This window comes from Nematostella vectensis, chromosome 12 (genome assembly GCF_932526225.1).
Source record: "Nematostella vectensis chromosome 12, jaNemVect1.1, whole genome shotgun sequence".
Classification (NCBI taxonomy): Eukaryota; Metazoa; Cnidaria; class Anthozoa; order Actiniaria; family Edwardsiidae; genus Nematostella; species Nematostella vectensis.
In genome coordinates this window covers 10,722,255-10,739,098 of record NC_064045.1, presented here as the reverse complement: position 1 = coordinate 10,739,098, position 16,844 = coordinate 10,722,255, and the positions used below count along the sequence as shown (strand labels likewise).

General features: G+C 38.3%; 3 protein-coding genes across 3 annotated transcripts; 1 reads left to right on the top strand and 2 right to left on the bottom strand.

The window, feature by feature from the left end:
* Nucleotides 1-196: 196 nt before the first annotated feature.
* LOC116613971 (ubiquitin carboxyl-terminal hydrolase 1) lies at nucleotides 197-6,406 on the bottom strand. The gene is made up of 5 exons (XM_032374496.2): nucleotides 5,955-6,406; nucleotides 5,469-5,531; nucleotides 4,518-4,645; nucleotides 3,483-4,073; nucleotides 197-2,803 (listed from the first exon to the last, which is right to left on the bottom strand). The coding sequence occupies exons 1-5, from the start codon at nucleotides 6,264-6,266 to the stop codon at nucleotides 1,393-1,395; spliced, it is 2,505 nt and encodes an 834-aa protein (XP_032230387.2). The 5' UTR covers nucleotides 6,267-6,406; the 3' UTR covers nucleotides 197-1,392.
* Nucleotides 6,407-6,577: 171 nt separating this feature from the next.
* On the top strand, nucleotides 6,578-13,232 carry LOC5506101 (BUB3-interacting and GLEBS motif-containing protein ZNF207). The gene is made up of 8 exons (XM_001626793.3): nucleotides 6,578-6,747; nucleotides 7,115-7,380; nucleotides 7,476-7,634; nucleotides 8,946-9,009; nucleotides 10,300-10,423; nucleotides 10,860-10,977; nucleotides 11,151-11,254; nucleotides 12,214-13,232. The coding sequence occupies exons 1-8, from the start codon at nucleotides 6,707-6,709 to the stop codon at nucleotides 12,658-12,660; spliced, it is 1,323 nt and encodes a 440-aa protein (XP_001626843.3). The 5' UTR covers nucleotides 6,578-6,706; the 3' UTR covers nucleotides 12,661-13,232.
* A 1,194-nt stretch (nucleotides 13,233-14,426) lies between these two features.
* Nucleotides 14,427-16,674, bottom strand: LOC5506098 (E3 ubiquitin-protein ligase PDZRN3-B). The gene is made up of 2 exons (XM_001626778.3): nucleotides 16,110-16,674; nucleotides 14,427-15,701 (listed from the first exon to the last, which is right to left on the bottom strand). Exons 1-2 carry the CDS (start codon nucleotides 16,606-16,608, stop codon nucleotides 15,280-15,282), a joined length of 921 nt encoding a protein of 306 aa, XP_001626828.3. The 5' UTR covers nucleotides 16,609-16,674; the 3' UTR covers nucleotides 14,427-15,279.
* Nucleotides 16,675-16,844: the final 170 nt, after the last annotated feature.

The following is a 16,844-nucleotide window of genomic DNA, read 5'->3' as shown; positions in this document are numbered from 1 at the left end:
TTGCTTGTACTCTGGTTTAAAAAATACAGCTTTTTAGCTGCAGCGCCACATTCGGAGGATTCCTTAGGGCATCATTAAGTCTTGTGGCAATAGATTCTGTGCTGTGCTTATAAGTGTTTTGAAGCAGAAGTGGATTTATATGGATTTTTCGATATTTGGCTTTGACCGGAAAAGAGACAATCAGTGGACAAGTGTATTCTAAAATTTGCATTATCTCGTATCTGCTCTTTATTATAGTATATATTGACAAAATGCATGCATTTAATTATAAAACTATTTACAGTGAATTCTGAGAATTTTGATAACTATCCAATATAGTTCGTTTGGGATGGCCAAAACATAGAAATGTCCTGTTGCAGTTTTCACCAAACCATCTCAGTAAGATTACATATCGCAGTAAAAATTTCTTATTTGTCTGTTAAAGAAGCTATGCCTTGATAGAGAACGAGCTGTCACACGAAATCCGAAATGAATAATTCATTTCTATGGTTCCTTTTGCCTGCGGCTTGATATATAAAAAGATAAGAAATCCCTGTGCAAACGGCGCTAACAGCACTGCTAACATGGTAGCCTGCGTGAAAAACGACTTGGCCTCACGGATAAAGTCCTTTAAAGTCTATATTTGTGAGTTCGTCTACACACAGGCAACTAACATGGCTACCCCAGTGTATGCTACAAGACAATGAAAAGTTTTGTGTATACCCATTTCGAATAAGGTTGACAAAAGGAAAATGGTCCAAGTAGGTTGGATAAACAAGGTCGTTTTCTTGTATAAATTCGTTCATTTATTATATGTGCCTCACTCGAGACTTAATGGATTCTCTGACTGTTATAAACGGATATAATAGTTCTATTTTTCTTAGTCACTAGTTCTAGGCACTCGCAGTTTTCCAGAAATATCAGGTTCATAAAAACCAGCAACCCAGTAGATCTGTCTATTTTTGCCGGCAATCTTTCAGTCGTTTGCAATGGGCTTTAATATGAGCCTTTTAAAAGTGTGGCCCTTAGGAAACTCAAAGTTAAAACACCGTGCATAAACTAGACGCACAACAAATGAAGAAGTCACTTTAACCTCAATCAAATATTGAATAAATAAGCTTCTATATGCTGCACTACGACTCACTCTGTACAGAGTCACGACTAGATGTCACCTCTTCTATAAAACAGCAAGTTAGGTGACGTAAACGAGGACTCCGCTAACGACTCACTCTGTACAAAGGCACAACTAGATGTCACATCTTCTATAAAACAGCAAGTAAGGTACGTAAACGAGGACTCCACTACGACTCACTCTGTACAAAAGCACAACTAGATGTCACATCTTCTATAAAACAGCAAGTAAGGTTACGTAAACGAGGACTCCACTACGACTCACTCTGTACAAAGGCACAACTAGATGTCACATCTTCTATAAAACAGAAGGTAAGGTGACGTAAACGAGGACTCCGCAGACGATAGAAGCGATGCAACATCGGCATCGTCAACAAGGTACACATCCGAGTCATCAAAGTGTACCCACTCTGATAACGACCTTTCACGGCCTTTCTCTAGTGAGGACCCATAAGGGCCCTTCCCCGATGTGGATCCATTTGGGCCAGTCGCCGACGAGGGGCCTTTAAGGCCCTTCTCCAATAAGGACCCTTTAGGGCCCTCCTCTTGGACCTCATTGCGTCTATCCTGATTCGGGACAACACCCTCGTCTTTAGACTTTACAATGTCGCGTTCCTCTGCCATTGCAGATTTATTTTTAGGGGATTCTCGACTCAAAGTTACCCCCTTTTCCCCGACTTGAAAAGTCAGTTGTCGAATTGCCGGTGATCGCTGTAGCTTCTTAGTGCATTGGGGGTTGTGTGACATAGAGCGTGACAGTGGACTGTTGTTACAGGTCGAACTAGCACCTCCTTTGCATTGTGTACCGGTAAGGTGCGGCGCGCTGCCGATAGATGAATCTGTAGAACGTTGAGTAACGTCATTTTCTTCGGAATTACTCACGATGTTGATGGAAGATTCGTTATCTTTTGTCGTGGATATCGACTTCTTTCTTGACTTGTGAAAGAATTTGGTTATACTTGTCAATCCAAAAGAACAGGTTGTTTGTTCTGCGTTATTTGTATTCTCAGTGGCCGTGGGTTGGGTGACCTGCTCTAACCTAGCTCTTTTACAAGCATTACTGCTAACAACTTCATTGTCGTCTGCTTCTAGACTTGCTGGTGTCGACTCAGATATCTTTCTGCTTTTGGATAATCGCCTTAGAGATTTCCTTACCCCTTTTATTTTCTTCTTATCACACTGGCTATCTTTACCCTCACATTCATTTGATTGTGTTAAACCATCCCTACTAATTTCTTTGTCCTTTTCTTGGTTTAAAAGCTCTTGTTTAACCTGGTAGCTTTCAGCTGCTTTTGTATTCTCACTGCATTGCTCATTGCGACAATCGTATCCACTGGACTGAACTTGATGTTTCGAAAAGCATTCGCTCTCATCATTCACCGCAGTGTTATCTTGTAGCTTCTTAGAGCAATCTAGGCTTTCCTCATTCGTTAAGCCTTTTCTCTGGACAGTTTCCTGGTTATGACATTCTACCCCTCTGTTGTTAGCGACTAATTTTGTCAAATTTGACCTCACTTTGACATACGCTTGGTAGTGACCACTACATGAAGTCATCCCAGAATGCATCACAATACCAAACAGCTCATAATTGGTGCATTTCTTCCGGCAAGCCTCGGAGGACCAATCATAAACGGAGAGCATCAATGGCGTCTCAAGATTGCTGGTGATTTTTGACACAAAGCCAGGAGATAGCCTTCGAAAGAAAATGAGAAAATTAATTAATTGAAATCCCTGTCAGTATCATATGGGACCCAAACAAACATATAATATTTTAAAAGTGAGACTTTTCTTTAAGGACACCCTTATTTGACCATCTGGTCAGATATCATTTTGTCAATCCTAGCAAAATACAAAGTGTAGGAGAGCATCCATCTCCATTGGCTGATTTTTGAAAGCTAATCCAATATTTTTAATTGAATTTTGGTAAATAAATTATAAAAATTTGTTTTTGGATAGTTATATTGAAATTTCAACACATAATTTGTCTTCCAATTTTAAATGAATTTAAAATGTAAAATTTCTTTCTATTAACAAAGAAAGAAAAACTCAAGATACCACACATGTACTGGACAGTCAATCGTTTTTTTTACTTGACAGATTGTGTTAAATACAGATTACAGTTTCGAAAAGAGTAAACTGTACAGTCTTACACAGAGTACATTTACAATATCACTATTTTGTTAAAGTTGATAATTAACCAAACCTCACTACAACAATATTTTCAATAGATTTTCATATATATCATAAAATCCACGACATCTTTGTGATATCTCGATTTTACGATACATTTTCTTTCTCTCGAGGCATATTGTAAAATGCAGATTCTACTGTAACAAAGCGTGTCAGCTGTAAAATGAGACATAGTTTCTTACCCCGAGTAGACCGACGTGAATCGCTTCAGATGTAGAGTCAGCACCTGTGGTAGCAGATCAAAGAATGTACTAAGTCTTGCCTCAGTGTAGGTGCAGCAGTTCTCACAGAAGTACTTGTTATTATCCTTTAAAACCTCCACAGTAGCAAACTGTGATATAGCCCATTCTAAAGTATGTTTCTTAACAGTTTCGTCTTTCTTGGGTGTTGGGGATAACATAAGTTTTCTCTTAGCATCAATGGCTTGTTGGTCTTCATGAACAGGGACACTGACATCTTGAAAATCTTCAAACCTCTGCTTGGCGTTTTCACATGTTAGACACTTTGTTTCATGAACAAGTCTACCCTGAAACATTTCTTCAACAATGTTTACTTCCTCGACTTCTTTGGTGCTGAATTTACCATCTTTGTTGAGAATCAGTTGTTTTCTTGCTTTAGATTTTGGCTTTTGTTGCAAGCTTGCATTTTGATTTTGGACTTCATTATTGTTGTTGTTTATGAGTTTTGATGCCTCATGCAGAGCAATTATCAAGGTTCGAAGAAACTCCTGAGAGTCATGCTGGAGGTGGTTTTCAAAAATGGAGTAAATTTGCCTGAAATAATAAAAATGATTAGTTGAGGTCTACAGTGTAACCACTTACAACACTTGGCACTGAGACAATTGATGGCCAACAGTTTACACAGAAGTTACAGGCCTTGGCAAATCTCTCCAAAAGTTATGAATGAAAGGATGGGACTTAGGGTTAGGGTCCTGCAGTAGACCCAATTATCTCATACATTGTTTTGGCAAAAACAAGGTATTCCCTTATTTGGAATTATAAAAACAAGTAAATAAAACAGAAAATAGCTTATTTTATCACTTTCTCATTGCCATTACCATCATCATTGTGTTTTCTTTTTGGGATGGCAAGTAAATAAGAAGGGAGGGGGAGAAATCTTGGCGTAAAGGGCATAATTTTCTTTTTTATGGGCTACAAGACAATTTTAAGGGGCTCAACATTGGTAATGATGCACTGTTTTTTGTTGACTTTAACTACCTGAATGATTCCATAAAGTCAGCTGGGTCTGCGGCAAGCACCAAGCGTCCTGCACGTTGAAAAAGATGCAGACAGTTTTCCTTGTTCTCAATGAAGTCATCTTTTATCTCTTTTAATTGGTGCAAAAGCTACAGGAGAGAAAAGCACTGTAAAATAATTGACATATTGTGCACTTTCTGATTGGTGGAGAGGTGCATTAACATAGCACAAATAAAGACAATGTGCATCAAGGACACAGAAATTAAGAGCAGCTTTGCAGGTCCCTGCCTTGGTCTTATTAACCAGGTTCTAGGGTATTGTTGGTCATAATGACATCCTTATTAACCAGGTTTTAAGGTATTGTTGGACATAATGACGCCCTTATTAACAAAGTTCTAGGGTATTGTTGGTCATAATAATGTCCTTATTAACCTGGTTCTAAGGTATTATAGGTCATAATGACTTCCTTATTAACCAGGTTCTAAAATATTGTTGGTCATAATGTCCTTATTAACCAGGCTCTAGTGTATTGCTGGTCATAATGGTGTCCTTTTTAACCAGGTTCTAGGGTATTGTTGGTCATAAGGATGTCCTTATTAACCAGGTTCTAGAGTATTGTTGGTCATAAGGATGTCCTTATTAACCAGGTTCTAGAGTATTGTTGGTCATAATGATGTCCTCATTAACCAGGTTCTAAGGTATTGTTGGTCATAATTGTGTCCTTATTAACCAGGTTCTAGGGTACTGTTGGTCATAATGACGTCCTTTTTAACCAGGTTCTAAGGTATTGTTGGTCATAATTGTGTCCTTATTAACCAGGTTCTAGGGTACTGTTGGTCATAATGACGTCCTTTTTAACCAGGTTCTTAAATATTGTAGGTCATAATGTTGTCCTTATTAACCAGGTTCTAAGGAATTGTTGGTCATAAGGATGTCCTTATTAACCAGGTTCCAGCGTATCTTTGTGTGTACCTTGCTAAGCTGCTCCACCATAACTGCAGTTTTGCTTTCCTCTTTTGAATGGCACTCATCACCCTAAACCATAAAAGCTAGGTTTAAAGAGGCCTATAATAACTAGCTATCACGCACATGCATTCTGGCAGCCATCTTGATTCTCAACATTTACACACCACCACCCTATGGCCATCAATTTGGAAAATCATTTTCTTGGAATTTTGGTGTAACATAAAACTTAATAAAGTGAGTGAGAGCTCAGGCAAGGCTGGATGTTCTTATAGGAAAAAAATATTTGAATGAGAGAAATTTTCCATCCCAATCCCAGGTGTTAATTTGTAATTTTTTTGAGGTAGGGGAGTATGTGTATCTAAATGTTGACTGGGATTTCTATGTTTTTTTATATTATACATTCATATGAAATTTGCACCAAAGGGTATTAAACCTTAAACCACATGTTCCATCACCCCTACCCCCCCCCCCCACTCATGAGCGACTACTTGCCTCTGTGGTCATTTGCTTATCAAGATCGCCGACAAAATCCACAAAACCTGGGCAGTTTCGTAACACTTGTATCACAGCATTAGCATAGCATAAATTGCTTCTGTTTTTAAGCCCAACAAATGCAGGGGGCTGCGGAAGCGTAGATTTGTCCGGTGATTCAGACACGGGAGAAAATATTGGGTGCAACTTCTTAGGGCTGTCATCGCTTGATTTCGGTTTGTTCTTCCCTTTCAAACGCAGAGAAAACTTTGCTTTCTTCTTAGCAGGGCTGTGTGGACTAACAGGAGGGGTACACGACACAACTGAAGCCATTTTTCTGGAGATCGACCGTTGTAGAATTGTAAATATCTTATTGAAAGATTGTCTGTATTTAAGTTGATCGATGTTCCATGTTCGATTTCTCGCCTTTTGCCCGCGAAATTGTCACGTGGGTTGAGCTGGAGTCCAGTCTCTGCAGGGCATCTGCGTTGGCTCCTTCTCTAAAACATTCTCCAAAATTTATTTTTCCTTAAAAAAATTTATAGAATGATCAAAATTGTATATATTTAAGTCTCTTAATTGAATTATCGTGGTACTGATAAAATTGACAAAGAAACATACAGAAAATTATCCATCCGGGTGTTTACTAGTTACAAGTCCCTCCCGGTACATACGGGACCTTTTGGAACGCGTCGGCCATTTTGTCCATGCTTGTTGTATTGTCAGCGAAGAAGGAAGGTTCTTTTTGTGTTTGAGAGAGTTTTCAATCGAAAATGGGCCGTAAAAAGAAGAAGCCGATGAAGCCATGGTGCTGGTATCCTTTTAAAACATTTAAAAGGTTCAGGACTGTAAGGATTTATTTGAATTTGCGTCAAAACTCCGCAAAACTCATCAAACTTTTTTCATCGATGACTCTGATTGATGGGATGAGAGACTTTTTTTTCTCTTAGAGTTTTAATTTCTGTCTCATTTATGCCCTAATAGTTGTGATTGTCACTTGCAATTTTCATTTGGTTTTAAATATTTTCTGTCATCAAAGAAGGTTAATATCGGAAGTTATTGAAGAAGGTCAAAATCGGAAGCACAAGCGATTTTTTGATCGACATTGTTTGAGCGAGTGAAGCGTTGAAAAATTATATACCATGGCTTCTTGCATGACTTTAACCTTAATCATGACACAGGTATTGTAATAGGGACTTTGATGATGAGAAGATTCTCATTCAGCACCAGAAAGCTAAGCATTTCAAGTGCATGATTTGCCACAAGAAACTTTACACAGGCCCTGGCTTAGCGATTCACTGCACGCAAGTCCACAAGGAGACAGTGTCAGCTATTCCCAACTCTCTACCAAACAGAGGAGATCCTGAGATTGAAATCTATGGAATGGAGGGGATTCCAGAGAAAGATTTGAAAGAGAGACAGCAGCGCCAAGGAAAGGAGGACTCTGGTAAGTAGATCTACAGCTTCTGACAAGGTCTCAAACCCTGAAAATCATCAAATCAAATTCTGCACATTGTTTAATTCACTCCTAACATTTTATAGATGAACCATCTGCTAAGATAGCCAAAGAAGATGCGCCAGTTGCCGTAACGGTAGCAGCCCCACATATGATGATGATGCCGCAGATGGTGCCGCCAGGTTTCCCGCCAGGTTTTCCACCACCAATGGGTATGCCGATGATGTCGGGTCAGCCCATGCCAGGTGAGCAAAGTGTAGTTTTAAATAGCTTCTTTTGACCGCCCCTTAGTTATTGTTTTTGTTTTATATTGCAATACAAGTTAAACTGTACATGACCTCTTACCGGATGCAGAAAAAATCTTGAAATTTCGCGGAAATTTTGGGTTGAAAGCTGCAGACGAAAATCAAATCGCTGTTTTTTTAGGGGGGGGGGGGGTGGAATGGTGGTTTTTTTTTGGGTGGGGGGCGTGATCAACCATTTTTTTACTCACTTGCAAGTACAGGATATGTGACATATCTAATTTCATGAAAGTCATTGATTTTTATCTATATAATACACCAATATCAAAATTACACTGCATTTGAATCAATCTATACGATCTACAAGAAAGTCTATATTACGATATCCTAATGAATCCTCGATACTAACAACAATGCAAAATAAAGAGTTAGCTAAGTACCACACATTTCCTCCGTTAATGTTGTGTTATATTACATATGTATGTGAGAACAGCGTGCAATTTCAAGCATGTACAAATGTCTTCGAAATTGGATTTTCCCTCTACTCACATACACTTCACTGCACGTTATCAAATGATATGTTTCTTATCTTTGTTGAGTCTGATATCTCAATGTGGCTTCTGCCGTGCCTAATCTAATTGTCTATTTGTATCGACGTCACACTAAATAAGTCGTGCTCAATAGATTTGCATGTAGTAAAAGTTGGTTTGAAGCAGAGATTCTGTTGCACAAAATAAAACAAACATGGTATTTGATTCAGCACATCAGAAGCGCGATCTTTGAATCGGTGTTGTGTTTTGCCGTGCAGCACAACAGGTGCACCCGTGCTTAACACCGTGACAAACTTAATTGATTCAGATGTCGAACTGTCCATGTGCCCAATCCAAACACTTACATTCGTCATGGCAGGAGCGCTATGTATGAATCGGGACTTACACTAGTATTACACTAGTATGAATTCTCACAAAGGCATTTCTTCGCAACCGCTGTAATGCTATCGTATGTGGTAACCAGGAATTTGAAGGAATCTGATTTGGCCACTTTATAAGAAGTCATGCAATTGGGCTTTGAAAAAGCATTGAAGAAAATGAATGAATTGCCATTGATTATGGATATTAGAGTGGAGTTATTCCTCAGCTTTCTGATAGTCACCATTGTCAGGGTTTAAGTTCGAAGTTTTTACCCAAGAATAGAGTGACTTACAGGCCATTTTGACTCACAGCCAGATAATTTTTAAGCTTGACAAACAGAAACCTTAAGAACCTTGCTTAGTTGAACTCAGATCATGAAAAAGAATGTGTATTTCACTGCCAGGTATGCCACCAATGCAAGGAATGCACCAGGGTCCAATGATGGCCATGCATAGAATGCCCCCAAGGTAAGTTGTCTTGCCGTGTAACCTGTCTGTAAAATGCTAGTAGTCCTCTTTCTTTCAGTGACTGCTCTTCCCCTTCTCCAAGGAAACTGGATATTCAAAGTAGGCCAGTGAAAACCATGTTTCATTTACTTTTTGATCAGTTTCTATTTTCATTTTGTTGTAAGAAACAAGTGGTAATATTAGAAGGTAGGGTTAATATTCGGGGTTATGCAGTCGATAAAGATATTGAGCATGGAATGATGTGGCCTTGATCAACAATCAAGTAAGTTTCTTTAAGGCAAGTCAATTAAAATGCATTATGAGATATCAGTGATACAGATGTCACAGAAGTTCAAATTTTGGATACAGCTAATTGACTTATGCTTTCAAATCAAAGAGTTTGTGTAAAAATTGGATTTTTTTAACTTGATTGCCATGAATTCTAAATAAGTTCCTCAATGTTTAAATCTTCTGACATGTCGCTTGTATTTTGAAATGTAGACATTTTAAATGATAGGATATGATACATATTGTCTATAGCTATTTGCATTTATATGTTATTACATTTACATTTGACAGTGACACAGCTATGGTTCTATCAATAGTTTTTTTTTCACCTTTAAAAATGAATACTATCAAGCCGCAAACAAATGTCATCATGGCTTGTTTTGTTTAGTTCCTTTGGTATCTGTATTTTGAAATATTTTTGGACCTGAAATTTTTACAGTGCTTGAGAAGCACTTGGCAAATTAGTGTCTTGAAGCAATAGCAAAAAAAACTATAGCTGTTTCACATCCAAGTATGATTTGGTGTTTACACTCGTTTTCAGCCACATATGCACCTTGGATTTTCATTTTGAGTCGCAACTGTTTTTTGTGACAAAAGCCATTTCGCAGTTAGGACGGCCGTTAGACCGCTAACCAATGAGAGAGTGCAGAAAGGCACCAGGCGTCAAGAAAGCAGACGAGATGCATACGCACATACACACTAAATCAACAACAACGCAAAGCTAAGAAACAATTCCAGCTTAATTCAATAGCTGGCTTTGTGTTAATCGTTTTTTTTCTCAGTGACAGCAGTTAAAAGTTTGATCCACTTTGAATTTGATTTGGTTGTGATCAATCTAAAGCTGTGACAGATGCAGAAATTCAAAAGTCACGATTGACGTCCACCAAAACACTGTTGTGACTCTTAAAATGAAAGGCATATGGTGACTGAAAACGGGTAATGCAAAAGAATGTGCAAGGTAAGTATTATTTACTGACACCTTATGCCTTGTTACTAATACCACATCCTTAATAACTTTGCCAGCACACTGATGGGAGCTACTGGCACTGTAAGTACTGTTGGGGTCCCTGGGCTGGGCGGGGCTCAGAACCCCCTGGGCCCAGGGCCCCAGGTACAAGCTAGCAAACCACTCTTCCCAGCTGCTCAGGTAAGTGCTGTTGTTTTGATACCTCTCCAACGCTTTACCACACTAAATGTAAGTACTTAAGATCTGGCTAAGCACACCATTATTTGTAAGGCATTGGGATTGTATTCTACAATATGCTTGAAGAAATAGTTTATCAACACAAAGTTCCTTTACTATATAAGCATACTCTTCATTAGTTTTGTTTATAACCCCCAAAAAAACTTGTATGTAATTTCTGTGGGACTTTTTTGAGTGTTTTGTAGGATGACTGGCTAAACAGCCATTAGTGTGTGCAGTGAAAATGCCTGACAAGACATGTATTGAGCACATTTGCACAGTTTGACAAATATTAAATTATTATCACCTATAAGTTAAGGTTTCTAGTTGGTAATATATATTTTAACAAACCAAAGGTATGTTAAAGTTTCTACATATTCACAAGTACATTTGTTTCTAGAATGTCAATGGAACTGTTGCATCGAGTACATCTTCTGGTCCAGTAGGGGCCGACTTTAAACCCATAACAGTAGAAGCTGGTGGCTCCACCTTCCAGAAAGGACCAATCATAGCAGGAGGTTGGTGTTTTGAATATGCTATGACAAAATGTTTTACGACAATGCAGAAAAAAAAAAAGGAATTAAACTTTAAAACAATAAATACTGTTTTGTGACTTACCCTTATGGTTTAGTTTGGGTTTCTAATTTCACATATGAAGATGACTTTTCCCTGACATATTTCTATTTCTCAGCCCCTATGCCTGCAACAAGCCAGGTGGCCCAGGCCAAACCGGCAATGATTGTCGCCCCAGGTGCAACAAGTAAACTAGTCCATCCGGATGAAGATATTTCACTGGTATGTAGCAACTATACCACCCAGTTTCATGATACTTTATTACCCTTAATTTTTGCGACGTCAAAATTAAGCGATTTTGAGATGGCGATATTTTGTGACACTTTATTTTTGCGATTTTCCTATTTTCGTAAAAACCAGATCACTTTATTTTCGCGATTTTGGGATAATAAAATCAAGCAAAACAAGTTGAATTAAAATGTGCTGTAATCATCAAAACTGAAACAATTTGTAACAAAGATGCATGGGCTAAACTTAGTTTCATAAAATCTATAAATACAAGTCCAACTCAACCCCTCACCGTACTAGATGTACATAAGATGACTAGATAGAAGAAGTGTTTCCATAAAGCTTATTAAATGGCCAATATTCCCCCAAAGGCTTCTTTACTCCCTTATTTTTCTTGCATCCTAATTTTCGCATCACTTTATTTTCGCGAAGCTTTTAAAATCGCTATGTCACGAAATTGAAGTGATAGGAGAATTAAGTGTAATAAGGTAATCCTAGCAACTGTCCTTTTTTCCTGACAAAGGGCTAATGCTCAAAATTTCAGCAACACAAGTGTTTGCACAGAGGCCAAAATATACATTTTAACCTTGTAGTGATTTATTTAGCTTAGCAACAGTCTATGTTAATATTACAGGTGGAGTTAAAAGCTCTAGTATCAGAAATATCAGCAGTGGCACATCCAGGGAAAAGCCTACCCTCATATGTGTTCTTATACTACTGTGCAGTGAAACCTGGGTTTTACAATTCTCTTTTACAACTCTAAAATAATGGTCTAAGTTTTTTGTTATTTTTCTCATCCTGGAGCATATAATCCAGGCTCTGTTTTGTTCAATTAACAGTAAAACCTGGTTGTTACAATTCTGTTTTACAACTCGAAAATAATGGTCTAAGTTTTTTGTTATCCAGGAATTTAATTTGTAGTGTTAATAGTGGTATTTTGTTTTTTGTCACAGGAGGAAAAGAGAGCCTCCCTTCCAAAATATGCCCCTCAGACACCAAACCTACCCACCTCAAACCTTCCAACAATGCAGATGAACCCAGGCATACCAGGAATGGCACCTTCCAGCATGGTACCACCAATGACCATGCCGTCTATGCCACCTGTTATGACCATGCCATCCACAAACCCCCAGGGCTACCCCATGGCTGCCCCGCCCCTCATGGCGCAACAGCCACAGTTCATGCAGCAGCCGCCAACATTATCTCAGGGAGTACCTTATAGCATGCCACCTCGACCGGGAGCTCCTGGGACTATGCCCACTGGACCTGTGCCCTTGTTAGGCAACCCTCCTTCATCTCAGGCACCCCCTGCTCGGGGGCCACGCCCCATGCCATTATTCCCTAATGGACCGCCTATGCAGAGAATGCCAATGGGGGGTCCACAACCTCATTCTTATTAGCTTAGTTTTAGTTCAGATTTTTTTCATGTTTATATATAAATACATTGATGTACAGTCTCATTTTGCCTTACAGGATTTTCTTGTAAGAGATTTGTAATGCTATTTTTACTTGATTACTTTGGGATTTAAAATATGCTAACAGTCTTAGGGAAGATCATGTCATACAGAGAAAACCTTGTATCAAGAATTTTTCAATAATATTAGGGAACCACCCTATGTATATGGGTTGTTTGTTTTATCTTGGCCAAATGCTGTATGTTTTCTTTTTTTCAAATTGACCCCAAGTAGAGTAAGATCTGTAATAACATATATTATGGTTGGGTTTTTGGAAGCAATGTACTTCGATCAATGTTCTCACTGTATGGCATTAACTGAAGGTTATCCACACTTACTGGTGTTACCCTGGCAATTAATTTACAATTTGCTTTTTCCAAAGAAACCCATGATAGAGCTCTTTACCCTGATAACTTTAAAGGTAGGAAATCAAAAGGTAGGAAAGGTTCTCTAAAAGACTAATGGCATAACAAGGTAGGAGAGATTGTGCCACGAATAAAGCTGTAACCTTTAACTACTATAATCTACATACACGCGTTTGATTGCACACAAAAAAAACAGTGTAGAGCTGTTTTGTTTTTGCAGTAAAAACACTATTAAGTGCCTACAAGCAGGCTAAACTGTTATAAAAAAGCCATACCGTAACCATTTACCAACAGCCCCCTTTGTTGAAAGCATGAGTATTCTTATAATTGCAAGATATAGGGCTTTAGTTTAATTTAATTAATTTAATTTAGTTTAATTTAGTTTAATTGCAAGATATAGGGCTTTAGTCTTTGTAAGTAATTCAAGATGCCGACAACTACATCTGGCAGGGAGGTAACACAACTTTCCTGCTCTTGACTTTTTTTGCAACTAGTTGTTTTTCCCCTCTGAAATGTTGCTGTGCTATTCAGCTAAGAACAGTTAAAACGTTTTCTAGACATATTGACATGCTTGACTTCTTTTGGAGTGATTTTGATTACTTACCTGTCACATTTCAAACTCCCTCCCAAGATTTTGTCAAGAAAATAAACTTTTTGGATACATTTTGTTTGGATAGTAAATGTGAGAAGGCAAGGTAAGGCAACTAAAAGCAGGTAGGACTATATTGCATTAACAACTAGAATAGACCACAGTTGTCGATGGGATTCATCAGAATCATTAACTGTCTTGTCCAATATATTGCTCTGAATTTTAAGCTTGCGAATTTCTGTAATTTAAAAAATGATGATGATTTTGTTGTCTGTTAATCCAGGACTAAGTTCTATCTCTTAAAGTGATACAATAAATAGGTAAGATCTGGTAGGAACCAAGCTCAACTCCTTCTCTTGTAAAGGATGTTGATCTTGGAATATTACAAAATGTTAGTAAACTTTAGCAGTTTGAATAAAATCCCATGAATTGTAAATCCAGAATAATTATCCAACACTATTTGTCTCATTTTCATTATTGTGTAATACCATGTTAACAGCACTGTACCTTGATTGTACCAAATAAAGGCACTGATTATAAATTTTGCAATTGTGTGTGTAAAAAGTAGTTTCTCAGTTATGTAGAAAAATTTTACTCTGAATTTCATAAGATAGAGTGGGTGGGAATGGGGGGTACGGTGGGAAAAGATAAAAAAAAAACATGATAACAAACACATTAGCATAATTATCATAACACAGTATTGAAACAAAGTCTACTTTAACAACCTTTTCTTCAAACAGAAAAAAGTGAAGATGAGAAAGTTTTAAGCCATTTATTAGGTCAGAAAGAGTTTGAAGCGATTTTCAAATGTGCAAATACATTTAATTTGGCTTATTCGGGCACCGAAAACAGAGGTTTTTGAATATGGTCTCCAGAGCGGAGGTTCTTGAAAACAGAGGTTCTCTGTACACTTGTGGACACTGAAAACAGAGGTCTTTTTTTTTAATACGATGACGTAATAGAATCAGGTTGCTTACTCCTTGTCCTACAGCACATGCATAGTAGTCTATCCTATGGTATTTCTTTATACCCAGCATTTTCGTGTGGATGGCAAATACGTATTGTATGCTTTTGTGTGGATGCGTATTGTATGCTTTTGTGTGGATGCTTTTTGCTTGAATATGGAAAAAAACTTGTTTTAAAAACCTCTGGATGCGTGTGGCCTAAATTACAATGTGACGTCTTAGACATGGTACCTTAACCAGCTGTCTGTTGGAGGAGAAGCGCATGACTTAACCACTGAAAACCGAGTCTAGTGTTATATTTGCCATCCATAAATTAGCATGGTCATCTTGGTCATACGTTTATAAAGACTGTCATCAGAGATTATTGTAAAAAAATATACATTCGAAAATGCAATTTTTTTGATTAATTGTTACCCATAAACAACAGCTTTTTTTAATCTGGTGATGCACTTCAATGACTGATTCACCTATCTTTGTGAATCTTTAAATTTGTGTTATGTTCTGATTTAATACTACTGAATAAATTTCATTCAAAGAGACACATTTATCACACTCCATGCAGACAGTTAAACAAATATAAATCCCTGCTCTTATATTTAGCCATATTCCAAACCAGTCTTTTTTCTCTTGATCATTTATTAGACTCTCAATCACTATCACTATCACTTGATAGCGATGAATCAAAGCTTGTACTAGTTAGGTACTCTGGTGTCATAGAAAAATCCCTCCTCCTCCTCCTCCTTGGAGGACTGTTACTATGATTCCAATCTGGAGGACTGGATGTACGCGATCTATGCCGTCTGGTGCCTAATCTCCTTATCTCAGGACTGGAGCTCTGCCGTCTGCCTCTGCTTATCTCAGGACTGGAACTCTGCCATCTGCCTCTGCTTATCTCAGGACTGGAACTTTGCCGTCTACCTCTGCTTCTCTCAGGACTGGAACTCTGCCGTCTGCTTCTCTCAGGACTGTACCTTGGTGAAGATACTTGGGCAACCTCTTCTAACCTCCTCAGAGCCGACTGCAGGTATTTGACTTGATCTTCCAGCTTTCCAATTCTCTCTCCTTGATCTTAAAATAGACAAACGCTGGTCATTGAAAAATCTGTTAAGGGTTGATTTATGAGATGTCATAATTTGTTCAAAGTCAACACAATGGGCACTTGTAATTGGAGGTTGGCAAGTTTGCCAAGTGATACCAAAAATCCTTCCTCAATTCTACTCTGTGCAACATATCATTTTTTTTTTGAACGGTTAAAATTATTGTGGGGGCCCAGGCCCCCCAACCATTTTATTCAGCCAGTCACCCCAGCTATCCAAAGTGCCCCGGTTCTCTCAAGTGTCCCAGCTAATATATCCCATTTTATGATTACCATACTGATTAATGAAACCAAACTGTTTATGCCTACCCCACTGGGAGGGGTAAATATGGGGATTTGTAAACGTCTATGTGTATGAAAATCTCGAGTGTCTAGTTTACCATCCATTTTCTTTTTCAATTCCTTGATACAATTGTGCGTGTGTAACTTGGAGGCCAACATTTCAAGTCCGCATCCTTTAATGCAGACAGTTGTCCTCAAAGGGCAGATTCTTCTGTGTTTGTCCAAGTCCTTTTTAGGTACAACTTTCCCGCAGTTAGCATAGGTGCAAGTCACGGGTGCCATCACACAGATAGTAGCATGTCTCTTCAGCGATTCGAGGGACACAATAGCCTTACAGCCTTGGGTTTTAAAGTCACAGTGAATCTTTAGTTTAGAAATGATATTTCTGACAAGTGGAAGAACTGGTTTCAGATTTTTTGCACGCACTTGGCTTCGACAGGTCGGACAGTTTGAATTATTTTGTAGCCATTTTGAGATGCATTCGGAGCAGAAAACGTGTCTACAGGGCGACTCTACTGGATCTTCTAGCACACCAGTGCAAATACAACACACTAGTTCAGGACTGACGTCCACGAATCTGTCTATATCGATCCCCATTTAGCAAATGTTCTATCAGGTTCTATCTGTCCGAAACTGAAAGTGAAAATGATATACGAGACTGCAATACAAAATTCCAGCGGCTGCTTTTTGTAAGAGCACAGGAAACCCAATCTAATGAAATCGGATTATTCTCGATTCCCTTGTTTTGACGCATAAAGTTGGAAAATTGTGAAAAAGTGTACACACAAGAAAATATAAACATATTTTGAAAAGCGGTGATTTAGTGGTCAATA